The following is a 13,434-nucleotide window of genomic DNA, read 5'->3' as shown; positions in this document are numbered from 1 at the left end:
AAAATATTTTGGGAGATAGTTCTTTCTAAGGAATTATTCTTGAAGAGAAGGGTATTGTTCAATGTTTTGGCAGAATGATTTTTTCCAATCTTTTAGTACTTCATTCACATTCTAATATGAACGCGGATTATTAATGTATTGTCTATTACATATATGTAGTTTCACACTAAAATTATCTTATAGGTATGAGCATAAGAGATAAAAAGCTGAAATGATAAAAATTGTAGATAATTTAATTTAAAAAATTAAAACATAGCAAGTAATTTGATGTCGTTCTAAGTTATTAGATAAATTTGTTACAAATATTAATACATAATAAAGAAACTCAATGAATTTTTATTCCATATAAATAAATATTTCAAAAAATTGTAGTTTTTATATAAATACAACTGTGAATAGTCTATCTTAATTCTATGGATAAAGAATAGCTGATGAAAATTAAATGCAAAATGGTGAAAATGATTGGGAAGTATTTTGATAATAATGTTGCTCAGAAAATTTTGAAAGTTATATTCAATTTTTCTTTTTCAAAAATGAAATTTTATCTATAACAACAAATCACAATATTTTATTAATTTTATATTTTTATGTGTCACTTTTATTATAGTTTTTTGAAAATTCAATTGTATTATTAAAGTATTGTATAATATATATTAAATTAAAATATGCATAAAAACAGTGATTGATGTCGGTTTTTACGTCGGACCAACGATATTTGTAAAGTTTTGGTCTGCCTTTTAGAGTAATGGGTCGTCGTCCAGCTCGCTGCTACCGTTACATCGGAAACAAGCCATATCCAAAGTCCCGCTTCTGCCGTGGTGTCCCAGATCCACGTATCATCCGTTACGAAACAGGCACAAAGACTGCTCATGCTAAGGATCTCCCAATCTGCTGCCGCCTTATCCTTCTCGAACACGAATGCGTTTCTTCTGAAGCCCTCGAAGCATCTCGTGTCAGCTCTAACAGATACATGATGAAGACAATGGGCAAGGATGGCTATCACATCAAGATCAACCTCCACCCATTCCACGTTCTTCGTATCAACAAGATGCTTTCCACAGCTGGTGCCGATAGACTTCAGACAGGTATGAGACACGCTTTCGGTAAGCCAGAAGGCCTCGTTGCTCGTGCTAACTACAACTCCCAGATCATGACAATCCGTACAACATCTGCTGGTCTCAAGCACGCTCTCGAAGCCCTCCGCCGTGCTTCCTTCAAGTTCCCAGGCCACACCCGTGTTGTTATCTCCAACAAGGTCGGTTTCACACCATACACATTCGAGGAGTTCAAGGAGCTCCAGGCTAATGGCGCTATTGTCGACTGCGGCAACCACGTTAAGCGTGTCTACCGCCGTGGCCCAATCCCAAGAGCCTAAACATTCGATTAAACTTTTCGAATATTAAGACAACTATATTTGCTTGCTTTTATTATATATAAGAGTCCTATTGCCAATCCATAATTCGTTAAGATATCGAAAATATTTAATAATCTTGTAATACAAGAGCCAATTTTGTATTCGTTCTATCTTTTGGTCGAAAATGATACACCAAAACCAATAGAATATTTAAGAATTGCAGCTCAAAGGAAAATTTCAATCAATATCATTCGAATTAGCATATTATTATTGTGTCAATTGCTTATGGAACATGTTTTATTTTCAATATGATAATACTATGCTGCTTTATTTCATTAATATTTTTGAATAAAACTTTCCTCATGATTCAGGCAAGTTTGAGATGTAATCTTTCTTAATTTTTGCAATGTGCTAGGATGCGTATGTTAATTTTCACAAAGATCTTGTTTTTGAAGAATTATATAATTAATTTAACAAGAATTGCTTATAACCGAAACGTGAACCTGCTTATATTCAAATCTTTGGTCGCAAGAAGAATTGCATGATAAATAAAAACATTTAATCAAAGTCAATTTTATTTTTCATATTCAAATGGACTGAGTGTTAACATTTAACATTTTTTGCTAATTGTCGTCAAAAATTAGGCGTAAAGCAAAAATTAATATTTCATATAAGGGTTTCGTTTTGCTAAAATTGTCACTTTTATAGCATATTTGTTTTGAGTAGGGGTAATTTTAGCTAAAAGTGACACGCTTGTAAAAAGTGACACACCCGTGAAGGGTGTGATTACCGATCGGTAATTTCGACAGTTTAGAATTTAAAATTTTTTATGGAACTGTTGCGAGTTTCATAAAGAATTTAAGGAATATAAGCAAAGATTTGAATCAAAATCTTAGACCTAAGCCGCTCGATTCGCTCGCGGCTTCCGCGAATTACAGATCAGCAAAGATTTGAATCAAAATCTTCGAACTAAGCCGATCGCTTCGCTCGCGGCTTTCTTTATTATTTTAAATTTGCATATTTCCATCAAAAGTTCATAAGGTAAAAAATTTCGTTTATTTTTACTAAGAAAAAAAAGGTTTTTGATAATAAATTTATTTTATTTCGAAAAAGTAGCAATAATCGTAAAAGGGTATTGATAGGCTTGCTAAAGTAACTAATTTTAGCTGTCAAATACTTTTGTATTTTGAAGTAAATTAGTATAAATTTGTTTTTACTTTTATTTCGAAAAAGTAGCAATAATCGTAAAAGGGTATTGATAGGCTTGCTAAAGTAACTAATTTTAGCTGTCAAATACTTTTGTATTTTGAAGTAAATTAGTATAAATTTGATATTATTTTAACTCCCTTTGAAAACCTCAATTTTCCATACAGAGGGAACGAGAATAGCATCCAATATTCCCTGAGAATGGTTGCGCATTCTCAGTTCCCTCTATATTTCGAACGAAGCTCTCATCGGTCTTTTTTTTTAATACTAAACGTTTTTTTCCCCTGTCACTTTTAGCTAAAATTTGGGTTTGCCTATTTGTTTTTGGATGTTTTGCGAAACCAAAAAAAAAAAAAAACTATGATATACAATGTGTGTGTAAAGAAAATACTTTATTTACTAGTTAAAAAATCATTTGGTATTGATCAAGTTTTTTTTTCTGGATAAGATATTATATGGATAATTGGATAGAAAATACAATTATATAATCTTGTACCTGGTTTAATTAAGCTAATTGTCATCAGAAACTTGTAATTTTTATGAATTTCAGATTTTCTTTTCATTACTGCTTTTCTTAATAGGTCAAGTTCTTATTTACGTTATAAAGTATGATATTTACAAATATCAAGTTATCATGTTTTTTGAGAAATTATGAGAAACAAACAAAAATGAAAAAGATAGGAATAGCAATGAATAGTGATGTGGGTATAGAAAATGTAAGAGATATGAATGCAAAGCAATCAGTATTTAGGATATTGACCATAGATTTCGAAAAAAAAATGCTGCATATTGAGCGAAAATTATGATTATATTATAAGGCTATCATTTAAAGCATAATGAAACTATTCCCTTTTCATTTTAATCGAATAAGATAGTAAAGATTTTTGAATTAGCTAGAAACTGATGAGATGTTTTCACAAATCAGATTTTTGATCTCTATAATGCATAATTCACTCAATATCTCAATTTTGATATTGCGAGATATTTTTGCTATCGGTTTCGCAATTTTGACACAATAGCAAGAGGGTTCTATAAGCATTATTATCAACGTAGAATCTGAATATCATATCAGAAAATGTCGCAAATCTGACATTTACCCGACCAAATAGCAAAAATAATTGAATACTTTTCGCAAAAACTTTAAAAATCGATAAAAATATGAAATATAGATATTAAAGAGACTTTTTATATAATATTCATAAAGATTTTCCAAAAATATGATACCGCAAAATTAAAAAAGTGACGTCTTGAGTGGAGTCAAAGGTCGAAATTGCTAGCTAAATGTTTTTTTAGCGAAATTGCGTATTGTACGTTTTTTTCGCAAAACGAAACCCTTATTTCATATGGTTTTATGATAGATAAGCATTATATTCCCACTCATTATATTCGTAAATTTTGAGGTTTATCTTTCGCTTTTAAGATCATTGAATTTGATTTTTATATAAAATAGTTATATATTAGAAAATAATATGAGTTTATGTGATATTATTTTTCGGAAGATTTCATTCTATATGCCTATGAAAGAGGTAGGGCAACGATAGAAAATTTTTGGAAAAAAAGTTCGGAGATCTTAAACGTATCATATTCCCTGCATGGTTTGGTATCTTCCGCCATGCGTTGTGCCAAACTTATTGACACTTTCCAATAATTAATTTATGGTATGAGTCACAAAGTTAGATTATAAAAAGAAAGTAAATAATTGCAATTAGAAATCATATATGTCGGAAATCAAATGTTGATGAGCAGAAACCTTTTACTCATCATAAAAGAGATAAATCACTAAAGATTTGTATACATTAAAATTTGATATTTGGTGCTCGAAAACTGTCTGATGGGACTCCTCCAAAATGAACCAATCTATCGCTGAGGACCAAATTAGATGATGTGGATGGTGTATTCTCTAATTCTAACTTAGGAAGAATGGGAACAAAACGAATGACGACAACAACATGTCAAACATAGATTAAATATCTATGAATCAATAAAGTATACGTGCATTGAAGGTGATAACGATCACTTGAGGCTTATAACTCTTTGACTAAATTATGCAATAATTAAATATAATCATTTTTATATTTTTATACTGATAGTAATTAATATACTATCCTGCTTAATAAATGGTATGATCAAATTTGTTTGAAAATTTAATTATGTATATGAAACTATGTCTTCTATATAAAAATCAAAATTTTCGGACGAACCTAGATTGAACCTTTATGAAAATCTATCATTTTTGTTAATTGAGTTAATATGAATCTTTTACATATGTATATATAGCATTGATAGCTTATATAATCATGGTTTATTCCATATTAACATATTTTTTCAGTTAAATTTGTTAATAATATCATGTAACAAATTAATTCAAGATTAGAATGTCTACAAAATGCTAACAAATAAGAACAAAATACGATTTCTCGACTTAAATTTTAATATGGAGTAGTTTTTCGTTTAAATCTAATTAAAAATGAATAAAAACTTATCTTGTACTATTTTCATTCAAAGATTTTAATAATGTAAATCATGCATTTTCATAATTCAGTACAGTTCTTTTTAGAATTAAAGTTGATGAGGATGATATTTGTGATTTAAAATAATTTGTTAATGTTCACCTTTTATTCATCACCTTGTGGTATGCCCTAAAGCAATAGCATTATCAATTCTGCTGAATTGATCAACTCAAAATTCCAAAAAAAATTCAAAATTTCAAAAATGAAATTAAACAATTTGAATTTTCACATGAAAAAATCAATTTCGAAAAAAATTTGGAAAATCAAAGTATTTGATAATTAGTCAAATAATCAATTTACATCGTTTTTACTCATAAAAAACAACTAATTTTTGATTTTGATATCATATTTGATAAATACTCATTCCAGAGTTGACGTAATGTATTAATTATTGTTAGAGATATTGCTTTCGCAGCAAAATTCTTATTTCATGAAAGAAAAAAAAAATGATTTTATTCCAACAAAAACAAGTAAACAGATGAATGGAAACGTACTATATTTTCATAAATGTAGTAATCAGCGTGTCAGCTTTTGTTTATCATGTTCGAGTCAAAATGTATTAACTTGTAATAAGAAATATTCGAAGATTATATGAAGTATTGAGCATTCTTTGTAGAAATATTTGTAATTCATTACTAACATATATAATAAAGTTGTTTTTTTTTCCTTATTGCAATAATTTTGTCTGATTTTAATAACTTTTCATGTATACGAGTTGTGTGAATATGCATCATAATATGCGTAAATATACTTATTTGCGACGAATAATGTGGTTGCATAATGGAGGTGCTAAATTTTGATTTTTAATATGGGGCTTTGGTATGTATAATCATGTTCTTATCTCAACGTAGGAGTATTGGTGCAATATGATTAAAATTTACGAGGTTGATCTTAAATTGAATAATTCTGGAGTATAAATCACAATGCAGCTAATTCTATGTTAAAGATAGATACAGATTGTAGTAATCAATTAGGGAGTACAAATTCATTCTTTCATTTCTGTCGTATTGAGCAGAAAGGAAGAGATCATAACCCTAGGAAAAAAAGCCCAAATTTGTCACTTTTCATAGTACGTTAAACTCAATTCGCTCGGCGAATGCCGAGCACACGTACTCATCATTCAACATAATATTCTCATTCTTTGGTTATTATAGTGCCAGACAACACAAGATTTCAAAGAATTACTTGAGTTTTCAATTAATCTTAATCCGATTTTAGATTTATCGAGAACTCCATCATCACAATCACATACTTCAGTGCGGTAACTACAATTATCCATATACAGAAGGAAGTTCTTTTCGAACAACTCATTTGGAGTCTGTTTTGGAAAGAACTTCTTTCTGTCCGACTTAATTTCATAGTTCCTGATCAACCAAAAGACAGAAACCACACACTATCTACTTAGGAAAGGAGTTCTTTCTAAATCTTCCTTAAATTGAGATTTTACGAGAGATAACCCTTCTATTGCACTTAAAAATGAACATTTTGATATCTTTAGTATCACACATGGTCATATATAGTATTTCATCTACATGAATACATTCATCTTTCGAAGTCTCTCATTAAATGGGAGGCTTCGAAAGATGAATCGTTTTATTCATACAACTTTAAATCTCGAACACATTTAGAGAGTGAGTATATCATTTTATTCTTGTTTTGAGTTTATTCTGATTCAAAATTGCAGTGAAAACAGAAGTTCACACATCATATCTGAATGTGAGCTCATCTATACTTATACGATCTCAATACCTCCACTCTAAGCATAAGAGGTGAAGTTATATAAAAATTATCAGATGCGTTGAAGTCTCAAAAGTATTGCCTGAATGCTTGTTTCATATTTGTCCAAGTAGTTTCAATGAATAAATGTATTGTTTTTTATAATTTCGATTTATTTTTAGAAAATATTCAATATAAACCTTTATTGTGTTATTTACATCTCATAAATTCTCTGTCTAAATCATATAAAAGCGCGTTTTACCCCTATGAATCAAGAAATTCATTCAATATTCATGGTATATTTATTAAATTTATACGATTTACTAATAATCAATATTATATCCTCATAAATAGCAATATATTTTGGTAATCTATGATAATCATATACAATATTTGAAATCAAATTTTCATTAGTTTAGGTTCCTTGTTAATAGTAAACCATTATATTTATTACTAATAATAAAATCTATTTGTCGTATTGAAATTCAATAAAATTACTTATTCGGTCCAAAAAAACAAATTAGATAAAATTTTTCTTTTTTTATGTAATTTTTGTTTTTCATTTTTCTCAAGATCCTAAGTTATGTTCTAACTTTTGACATCATATCCTATCATGCTAGGCTATATATTATAGCATATCCAAAAGGCAAGGAAATCTATCAGAGAAGCCTTTTTGACCTATCGTTGCCCTACCTCTCCTATGAAAAGTACTCTCAAAACTAACTTTTTCCTAATTATAATTAAATCTAGAATATTGTATTATGCTTAGTATTATTTCATTTTTCTCATTCAATTTAGAATTTACAAATGTCAAAAAATTGAGAGCTGTCACTTTTGATGAATTTCTGTTTATTACACTATTCTTTATTGAACATAAATTAAATTATAAATAATCAAACATAGATTTTTTTATGCCGTCACTTTTATAGGAAAGTGAATAAGTATTAAAATGGCATTTTGGAAATGGGACAAAGTAGTTGAAAACTTATACATCAAGGTACACATGGTTCAAGTTCCACCCAAGTTCCAAAATGAGTTCGATGTCGCATGGCATCGTGGAAATAATGCTTCTGTCACAGAAAAAAGGAAGCCTGACAAAAAAGGAAGGATAAAATACGAAGAACTTTTCTCTGTTCCTGTTACAATTTTCGTTAACAAGAAAGATAAGTCCATTAGACTAAAAATTGTCGAATTTTTACTCAGAAGACATATTGAGGGATCACAAGTCAAATTCCTAGGTCGCCTTCACATAAACGTTGGAGAATACTACTCTCAGAAAGAAAAACCAACAGCGCTCAGCGTTGATATGGAATCTGAGCGTTCTCAACAACCAAAAATCAATCTCTCTATTTCTTTCAGCCCAATACCGAACGATTATGTTCCTGACTTCCAGTCTCAACTCGAAGTCAATGAATCTGATATCGAAAATGCCGACGAGCAGCCAACCAAGATCAAGCGCAACGACTGGGACAAATCCGGCGAGGAAGAGGATCAGCGCGAAGAAGTCCAAGAGGGCCTTCCTCCAGAGATGCAAGCGCCAAAAGAAGAAAAACCGGAAGAAGAGCCGAAACCAGAAGAAAAGAATCCTGAACTCGAAGCCAAAGCCCGCGAAGTCGATGCCGAAGATCTCAAGGACGTCATGGAGCCAAGAAAGCGCGGATCAACAGCAAGATACCAAAGATCTACATCTTCCATCTTATCTTCGGACAAGATTCCAAAACCCGATGAAGATCAAAAGAAGGAGCTTGATGCATCAAATACAGAAGGAAAAGCTCCGACTGAGATGGCAATACCAATTACAGAGAGTACTCCGCTCGAAGCGATACCAGAAGAGCCGAAGAAGGCCAACGATAACGAGTACTACTCAGATGAATATTACGAAGAAGAGAGCATTTACTATTCTGATGAAATCGACGAAGAAACCATCAGGAAAGAAGCTTCTCTTGTTCAGAAAGTACTCCTTAAGACATGGCCCAACTACAAAGTCACTTATTGCCTTGATGTTGACGATAAAATCGCATGTCCACCAGCAGCTCTTCCATTCTTGGCAACAATCCTTCACTGCCAAGTTCTTCATCAGGAACAGTGCCTCAACGCCTTCCTAAACAACATCGGTCTCGCTCCATTACAAAATAATTGTTACTCAGTCCATCGTTTCTACACTTACGCCGTTATTTTACTGTTCGTACAGCGTTCTCAGTACGTCAAGAACAGGAAATACGCTCATGTTGACGATTTCTTGAACAAATTAACTCCAATCTTCTTTAATACCCTCAGAGGGTCGCTGAAGACCTTCGTTACCCCATTCAAGGGACTTTGCAACAGGCTCTGCACTACCAGATTCATCATGAACGAACTCGTCGAAGATTTCGTTGTTGAATTTGGCAAGGCTCAGAAAATCATCAAGACACAATTCCCTCTTGTCGACAACTACGTCATGCGCTTCTTCCTTACCATCCTTGACTTCAAATTCGCCTCCAAACTTGCGAAATCCAACCTCAGATGGAATTCCAAAAACGCAGCACTGTGGGCGAGTTTCTTTACGATGGTCGAAGCAACAATGAGGCCTGACGACAAGCCGCAGCAGCAGAAAGAGACAAATGACGGTCTTCCAACTGAAGAGGAAGAGAAACAAGAGCTTCTCACAACAGAAGAGGACGAACTCAAGAAATTCCAGTTGAAGGTCGAATTCCCAATTGCAAAACAAATTTGCCATTTGATAACTCTTTCTCCTGTCATCGTCAAACAGCCTGAACTGACTGAAACTGTCTGCAAGGACATCCCTCTCCAGACTGTCGCTTTCATTCTTGATAACATCAAACCGGACGAGATAATGCCTCTCCCGATTTACATCGAGGATTTCTGCAAGGCGAAGAACTTGCCATCGAAAGATCTCAAGCCTGAGAAGTTGAAGAAGTTTTCTCCTGTTGATTTCGAGGAACTCAGCAAACTCATCAACTACGAAGCTTGGAGACACTGCATCGAAGAAGATGCTGTTGTCGAAGAATACAAGTACTTCAAGGATTACTTCAAGGGTGAGAAAGATTAACTTTAATAATTCTTTTGTTTTATTTATTTTATATATTTTTATTTGTTAATGGCTCTATATTTTTATTATTATTGATTTATCTTATTATTTTTGAACTAAACAAAAAAAGTTTCTAATTATCATTTATTTATCTTTATAATGCTTCTAACTGTCATACTTTCGTTTGTAATAGGTTTCTTATTATCATTTATTTGTCTTTATAATGTTTATAATTATCATTTGTCTTTATTTGCATCTATAATTATCATATTTTCGTATTTATAATGTTTCTAATTATCATTTCTTAGTCTTTATAATGTTTCTAATGCAAAAATACAACATATAAGGTTGTATTTGCGGTCCTCGAGGTTGAGTTTTCCCATTGTCAAAAAAGTGAGGCCTTACATCTGTTCTTATACCAAGACATCTAAAAGGATTTATCAGAAATTTCAATGCGCACTCATTTAGTTTCGTGTTTGTAATTAGTATATTTGCACTTAATAAGAACAAACCTAACTCTGTGAAATAATAAAAATCTGCATAAAATTGAAGATTTTATTTTGTTATAAGTGCTCCACATTATAGCTTGGAGTATATCCAAACCCTCGATATTTAGATACGGGCTGAGTTATATATGATTCCTTACTGAAAACAAAATATTAATTTCTGAATGGGAGAATCAAGAGAAAAACATTCGATTCAGTCACTATGAGAACTAATTCAAATAATGTTTTATGTTCTTTGCCATTATAAAAAATATCTCTGAGAAATTTTTATAATTCTAGGGATTTTTGTTAAGTTTTGTCATCTTTAATAAATCTAAATGCTATTTAAACAAAATTTATATATAAATGAAATTTGATGGTATTATTAGGGAGTATTGAAAACATGATCGGTGGGAACCAGAGAATGGAGGGAGATGTTTTCTCAGTGCATGATATATTAAATGATATTGAAGCCGGATCTGCGGTTAGCACTCTAGCAACCATCAAATCGGAAATAGATAGACAAATTTCATCAGCAGCAATATCAACACTGTGGTTAGAAAAAGGTATAGTAAATCTCTCTTTAGAATTAGTAAAACAGGCAATTAATGATTGCAGGCGTTCACTTGAACATGATCCTGATAACATTCTCGCATACTTTGTGCTAGGAGTTTCGTATTTGTGGAAAGGTGACGAAGAAACAGCTATGAAAGAATGGCAAGAGGGATTAACTAAATCAGGAGTTATTCTTACGCATCTTGTTGTATCAGAAATCGTAAAAAATTGCACTGTCAGAGAATATATCAAATCTATCAGATTCAATGTTAAATCTTTATTCGAATTTCATGATAATTTCAGTCCAGAAATCATTTGTACACCGTTTGGAATCGATCTTGCCGTGAAATTTATTAAGGAAAAAAATTATCCGATGGCTATCACGTATCTTAACATAATTTTGAGCTCAAACGCATCGAATCAAGACGCTATAAAGTACAGAGGCATAGCTTACTGCCTTTCAAAGCAATATTCCCTTGCAATTCAAGATTTATCAACAGCATTAGCAATGAACGAAACAGATGAGATACTTCGATATAGAGCAAATGCATATGCGATGTCGAAAAATTACTTTTTAGCAATCCAAGATTTATCCTACGTAATACAATATAATTCTACAGATTATGAGTCGATTGCTACACGTGCAACCCTTCAAATGTGGCGTGGGTACTTCACTGCAGCACTTACTGACTTCAAATTGATTCCACAACAAGAATATAATTCATTTACTTGGTTATCATACGCAGAAGCACTTTTTGCAGTCGGGAAAGTCAAATTGGCCTCCGAATACATCAAATATGTTGAAAAAACGAACAATAAACGAGCTTTTCTCGAATATTTAATTTGTAGACAGAAAGGTGACTTAAATGGAGCTATAAACGCTATGCTGCAGATAACAGTGTCTACTGCTAATGCTAGAATACTCCAAATCACAGCCGGTTTGTTCTTCGCAAATGGAGATTTGAAAAGTGCCATCGGAGCATACAAAGTAGCCCTTAAATTTGTTTCCAATCCTATTGAATATCTTCGTAGCCAAGCAATCTGCTTCTTTTGTGCCATGAATTTCGAAAAAGCCTTAGAAACATGCGAAATTATTACGAAACGTCTGAATGAGAATCAAATCAACGTTGATTTATGCACTGATGATAATGAGAACCCCATTGATACCCCTCTCATTAAGTTTATTTCAAGAAATGACCCACAAAAAATTAATGAACTCGCAGAACAGACAGTTAGCTGGATTAGAGCCATAATATATCACGTGAAGGACTCGATAGAGTCAATTACGCCAACATCTTTGATCCACGCTCCTAATTCTCTTTCAGAAAATATTAAATTTGAAACTAACCGCATGGAAGCACTCAAACAGATTGCAGAAGAAGCGGACAAAATCGGAAAGAACGTTTTTGGCCTCCCGCGAGACAGATTGCCCGCAAAACGTCTAATTCGCGCGATGGGGCTTTCAGCCCTTTATCTTGGCGCCTCATTACGACGTGAAATCACATCTGCCTCGAAGTGTTCCTGGAAGGATCCATTCGATGTAGTCCTTGCCATTCTAAATTTGGCAGATCCGAATAATCTTTCAACATGGTGCGACTGTTTAGTGATATTGGGCCATGCGTTCAATGCTCCCAAGTACGAAGTACACCGCGGCGAATGGCTGAACCCGAGACTCAAAGACCGTTTCCAAGATATCATGAAAAAGTTCAAAACCAAATACGGTTTCAAGCTTTCCAAAGAAGGAGACAACATTGTGGGCTTTGACCAACCGTACTACGTAGTGGAAGGAACAATTCCTGAACACGACAACATACCAAAGCCTTCAATTATTTTGGAACCAAAGGTTTTCGGTTTTGACATTTATTTGACACCAAAAAGTGACACACAAAGTGCCTGGCAAACCGCCGTTGTATTTGATGAGTGTTGGAAGAAGTTAATAAACGGAGATAACCCAATGAATGCACTTTCCAAGATGATTCTGTTGATTTGGCTGACAAATCAATTCACTTTTTACCAGAATGAGATTGGCCACATTCTTTTGCACGCGTACTGCATTGCAGCACAGGGAAAGTACTGCGACCCATTCGGAAATGACAACAAGGAGCCGTTCGTTGACATGCTTGTGGAGCCGGCATTTCCGCAATTCTTTGAAAGAGTTAAATTCGTGTACAACTCATTTGCAAGAGGAGATAAAAGTGTTCAGATGAGTACAATCAGCTTTTTCGACTCGGAAATAAGTGTTGGAGACTTATTGACAATGCTCAGCTTATAGAATTGTTATTTTATTATTTATTTTTGTTTGTTTTATATATATATATTGAATGTTATTTGTAAATAATATTATCTCTCATATATTTATTACTGTTTTTTCACTTGTTATTTCTGTTATACATATGCTTGTGTTCTGCGTTTGCTATCTCGCATATATTTTTCTGTTTTTGAGTTTGTTTTCTCTGTTATTCTCAGTAATAATTTCCTAATTCAAACATATTGGAAATTCAACTTATAAAGATGATTTCAGAAATTATGGGAGCAGTGATGTCATTAAAAACTGATCTTAAGCATCAAAATTGAAAACTG

At 32.5% G+C, this 13,434-nt stretch overlaps 3 protein-coding genes across 3 annotated transcripts, besides 6 other annotated features; all 3 read left to right on the top strand.

Moving 5' to 3' along the window:
- Nucleotides 1-691: 691 nt before the first annotated feature.
- TVAGG3_0307620 (structural constituent of ribosome) lies at nt 692-1,899 on the top strand (the record flags this gene model as incomplete). Its single annotated transcript, XM_001313323.2, has 1 exon — nt 746-1,375. The coding sequence occupies one exon, from the start codon at nt 746-748 to the stop codon at nt 1,373-1,375; it is 630 nt and encodes a 209-aa protein (XP_001313324.1).
- A 175-nt stretch (nt 1,900-2,074) lies between these two features.
- Nucleotides 2,075-2,104: a terminal%2Cinverted (terminal inverted repeat of MuDR-3_TvMULE3 transposon ID:TVAGG3_0307610).
- Nucleotides 2,075-2,875: a mobile genetic element.
- Nucleotides 2,846-2,875: a terminal%2Cinverted (terminal inverted repeat of MuDR-3_TvMULE3 transposon ID:TVAGG3_0307610).
- Nucleotides 2,876-6,139: 3,264 nt separating this feature from the next.
- Nucleotides 6,140-6,187: a mobile genetic element.
- A 1,417-nt stretch (nt 6,188-7,604) lies between these two features.
- Nucleotides 7,605-7,641: a mobile genetic element.
- Nucleotides 7,605-7,641: a terminal%2Cinverted (terminal inverted repeat of Banshee-A3 transposon ID:TVAGG3_0307590).
- An 88-nt stretch (nt 7,642-7,729) lies between these two features.
- Nucleotides 7,730-9,951, top strand: TVAGG3_0307580 (N-terminal C2 in EEIG1 and EHBP1 proteins family; the record flags this gene model as incomplete). Its single annotated transcript, XM_001313322.2, has 1 exon — nt 7,736-9,835. One exon carries the CDS (start codon nt 7,736-7,738, stop codon nt 9,833-9,835), a length of 2,100 nt encoding a protein of 699 aa, XP_001313323.1.
- Nucleotides 9,952-10,688: 737 nt separating this feature from the next.
- Nucleotides 10,689-13,204, top strand: TVAGG3_0307570 (suppressor of RPS4-RLD 1 family; the record flags this gene model as incomplete). The annotated part of the gene is made up of 1 exon (XM_001313321.1): nt 10,703-13,126. One exon carries the CDS (start codon nt 10,703-10,705, stop codon nt 13,124-13,126), a length of 2,424 nt encoding a protein of 807 aa, XP_001313322.1.
- Between the last annotated feature and the right edge of the window lie 230 nt (nt 13,205-13,434).

Source organism: Trichomonas vaginalis, chromosome V (assembly GCF_026262505.1).
Source record: "Trichomonas vaginalis G3 chromosome V, whole genome shotgun sequence".
Lineage (NCBI taxonomy): Eukaryota > Parabasalia > Trichomonadida > Trichomonadidae > Trichomonas > Trichomonas vaginalis.
This window is presented reverse-complemented; position numbering and strand designations above follow the sequence as displayed.